Raw genomic sequence first — 3,040 nt, forward strand, 5'->3', positions numbered from 1 at the left:
ACATGTATACCCTGTTCACTCATTTCTATCTCTGTTTACATGTTTAGCATCTCTGTTAGGCAGTGTTGGTGTGTGATTAAAGGCTGCCTAAACCTTTTTGTTGGTATCAACGCTCACTAACGCTTGTTTTCTTTGGTAATGGTCACCATGTAACTGAGCTCCTTATTGCCGTAGTGGGTTTTCTTTTACTCTGAGGATGAGATGTAGCGATACCTTTTCTGGGTTTATTTCCCAGAAGACTCGGTGTTCTTCATGAACGTCTACGAGGGAGATTTTCCTACGCAACTTTTCTCTTTAAGGAATCCGTACATTTGATCCTGAATGACTTTATGGGCCGAAGTTTGTGGACTTCTTTGAATCTTTTCAGGGTTTTTCTAGGGTTTTACGGGCCCCACCAGGGCAGTCAATAATTCTAGGGGTTACAAAAATAGGGCTGCGCAGGCCGCCTGCGCAGCGATAATCATTCATATGTCCTTATGCTAACATCTCTATTTACTTCAGATACCGACCATGGGAACCGATGACCCCTACAGGAATCTGGCTAAGGATTTTGACACAGTCGCGGGAGAGTCAGGGACCGGGAAGACTGGGATCCCTTCGACCCAAGGGATTAATTTGTCTGAACTCACACCACCAGGTTTCACCACTTTCAACAACCCGGCCTCGGGGCCTACTGGGACTACTCCGGGAACAACACAGTCTTTGATCGGAACTTCAGCACCAGGGGGTACGGTGCCTACTTCCACACAAGGGCTCCTCAATGTCACGCTCACTGAACAAATGCTAGCGATGCTCAACTATGCCACAATCCGACAACTGGCAGGGGTGCAGCCCCCTCTCGTTACCCCGACAGCATTGGTAGAAGTCGAGCCCGTAACACACAAGAAAACCACCACAGTACCAGCCCAGGACAGGGACCGCGAATTACCTAACATATCACACCCGGTCACGCAAAAGGGAATTATCGCCCAATCTCTCTCGATTATGATGGGACGACTGACCCGGAGGCACATATGGCACGGTTCGAGGGCCTGGCATCGTTACACCAGTATGGAGAAGGCATAAAATGCCGAATTTTTGCCACCAACTTATCAGGAATGGCCCAGAGATGGTTCCACAACTTGAAAACCAGCTCCATCTACTCTTATGGGGACTTATACCTCATGTTTATGCGACAGTTTGCTAGCTCCAAGAGAATGGGAAAGACCGCTATATCTTTGATGGATGTCAAACAGGAACCACAGGAATCGTTAAGGGAGTACGTGACCAGGTTCAACATGGCCGTGTTAGACACACCAGAGGCAGAATCACAGATCAAATGTTACGCGTTCGTTCGAGGATTAAAGCAAGGTCCCTTTTTCGACGTATTACAAATTACATCGCCTAAGGAATTCGACAACAACATGGCCATACTACCAGGATATCTGCAATTGGAGGATGCTAAGGCCGCACGAAGGGCCGAGGCCGATAAACTCCGGGTGAAGAAAGGTGATAACGGGATGCATCCCAGTGATAAACATTCTCAGAGAACACCATACAAGGGTCTACCGCCAAGAATACCAGCCATAGCAGTAGAGACCAGGCCTCTTTCTCCAGGACCTGCGCAGACTGATCGACGCAACAAGGGTGGTGGTGATATACGGGAGCGTCATCCGCTGAATAGGCCTGCTGACGAAATCTTCCATCTTCTTAAAGATGAAAATTGGTTCCGAGCCCCGTAGAACTACACCCGTGGTAATCCCAAACCAGGGAAAAATGATTTGTTATGCGAGTACCATAACGCTTATGGACACACGACCGCGAATTGTGGACACTTGATGAACCAGCTGGAGATATTGGTGAGACAAGGTTTTTTGGACAGGTTCGTTGCTGGACCTCCGAAGAAAACAAACAGAGAACTGCACAACCGTAATCATAATAATCATAGACGCGACGAGAGGGAGCTGAGGAATGGCGCGGATGACAGACGCGAAGGAGAACTAAGGAATGAAATACCGGAGCGACCACCTTTCCAGAGGGAAATCCATATGATCGTCGGAGAAAATGGTACACCCACATCAAACAGAGCGAAGAAACAACTTGTCAGGGCTGTGAGAACATGACACTTTAACTCTAAGGTCATGGCTATTACCAGCGCAGCCAGCGAACCCACCATATCCTTTGGCCCGGAAGATGCCAGATCGTTAATGTACCCCCATGATGACGCCTTAGTCTTCTCAACAGACGTGGCTGGATGCCTGGTCCACCGAGTTTTCGTGGACTCAGGCAGCGCAGTGAATATTATGTACTGGAACTGCTGGAAGGCCCTTGGCTCGGATGTCAATGTTGAACCAACGAACGCACCACTCTATGGATTCTCAGGAGAATCAGTAGTACCAATCGGAATGGTAGAACTGCCAGTCACCTTGGGACGATCACAGGGTTATAAAACCAGAACAGTCAGATTCTTGATCATAGACGCTCCGAAACCCACGTACAACATCATCTTGGGGCGGCCCGCTCTAAACACCTTCAAAGCAGTAGTTTCCACATTCTACCTCAAAATGAAGTTTCCGATAGACGGTGGAAGGATTGGGGAAGTGTGGGGGGATCAAGCTACATCGAAGCAATGCCATGTACAAACTTTAACCAGCAACAAAAGGATAATATGGGAGACGACCCCAACACTTGAAAGCAGAAACGAAAGCAAACAAAAATCCCGGGGGAACCCAATGATCAAGGAAAGAAGAAGGTGGGGATAGTCACCGCGTCAAACCCCGAATGCAGAGAAATCATGGAACTTAGAGACGGGATTGATAAACAACCCCTTGTATCCACGAGTGACGCGTGCCTGCTCATCGAACTTTTTCCTGACAAGGAGGGATACACCACCAAGATTGGAGCAGGAATGACACCCGTCCTCCAAAGGGAAGTCACCGCATGCCTGCGCAGGAATGCGGATGTATTTGCATTCAATACTTCTGACCTCAAAGGGATCGACAGAGAGCTAGCTGAACATCGTCTTAATGTGGACCCGATGGTCAAACCCGTCAAACAGAAA

The 3,040-nt window shown here is 48.4% G+C and overlaps 1 protein-coding gene across 1 annotated transcript; it reads left to right on the forward strand.

The window, feature by feature from the left end:
- Positions 1 to 1,097: 1,097 nt before the first annotated feature.
- Positions 1,098 to 1,721, forward strand: LOC131025821 (uncharacterized). The gene has a single exon (XM_057955609.1). It carries the CDS (start codon positions 1,098 to 1,100, stop codon positions 1,719 to 1,721), a length of 624 nt encoding a protein of 207 aa, XP_057811592.1.
- Positions 1,722 to 3,040: the final 1,319 nt, after the last annotated feature.

This window comes from Salvia miltiorrhiza, chromosome 5 (genome assembly GCF_028751815.1).
Source record: "Salvia miltiorrhiza cultivar Shanhuang (shh) chromosome 5, IMPLAD_Smil_shh, whole genome shotgun sequence".
Taxonomy (NCBI): Eukaryota; Viridiplantae; Streptophyta; class Magnoliopsida; order Lamiales; family Lamiaceae; genus Salvia; species Salvia miltiorrhiza.

Coding starts and splice junctions, on each gene's coding strand:
- LOC131025821 (XM_057955609.1), top strand. CDS start 1,098: ATGGCCCAGAGATGGTTCCACAACTTGAAAACCAGCTCCATCTACTCT.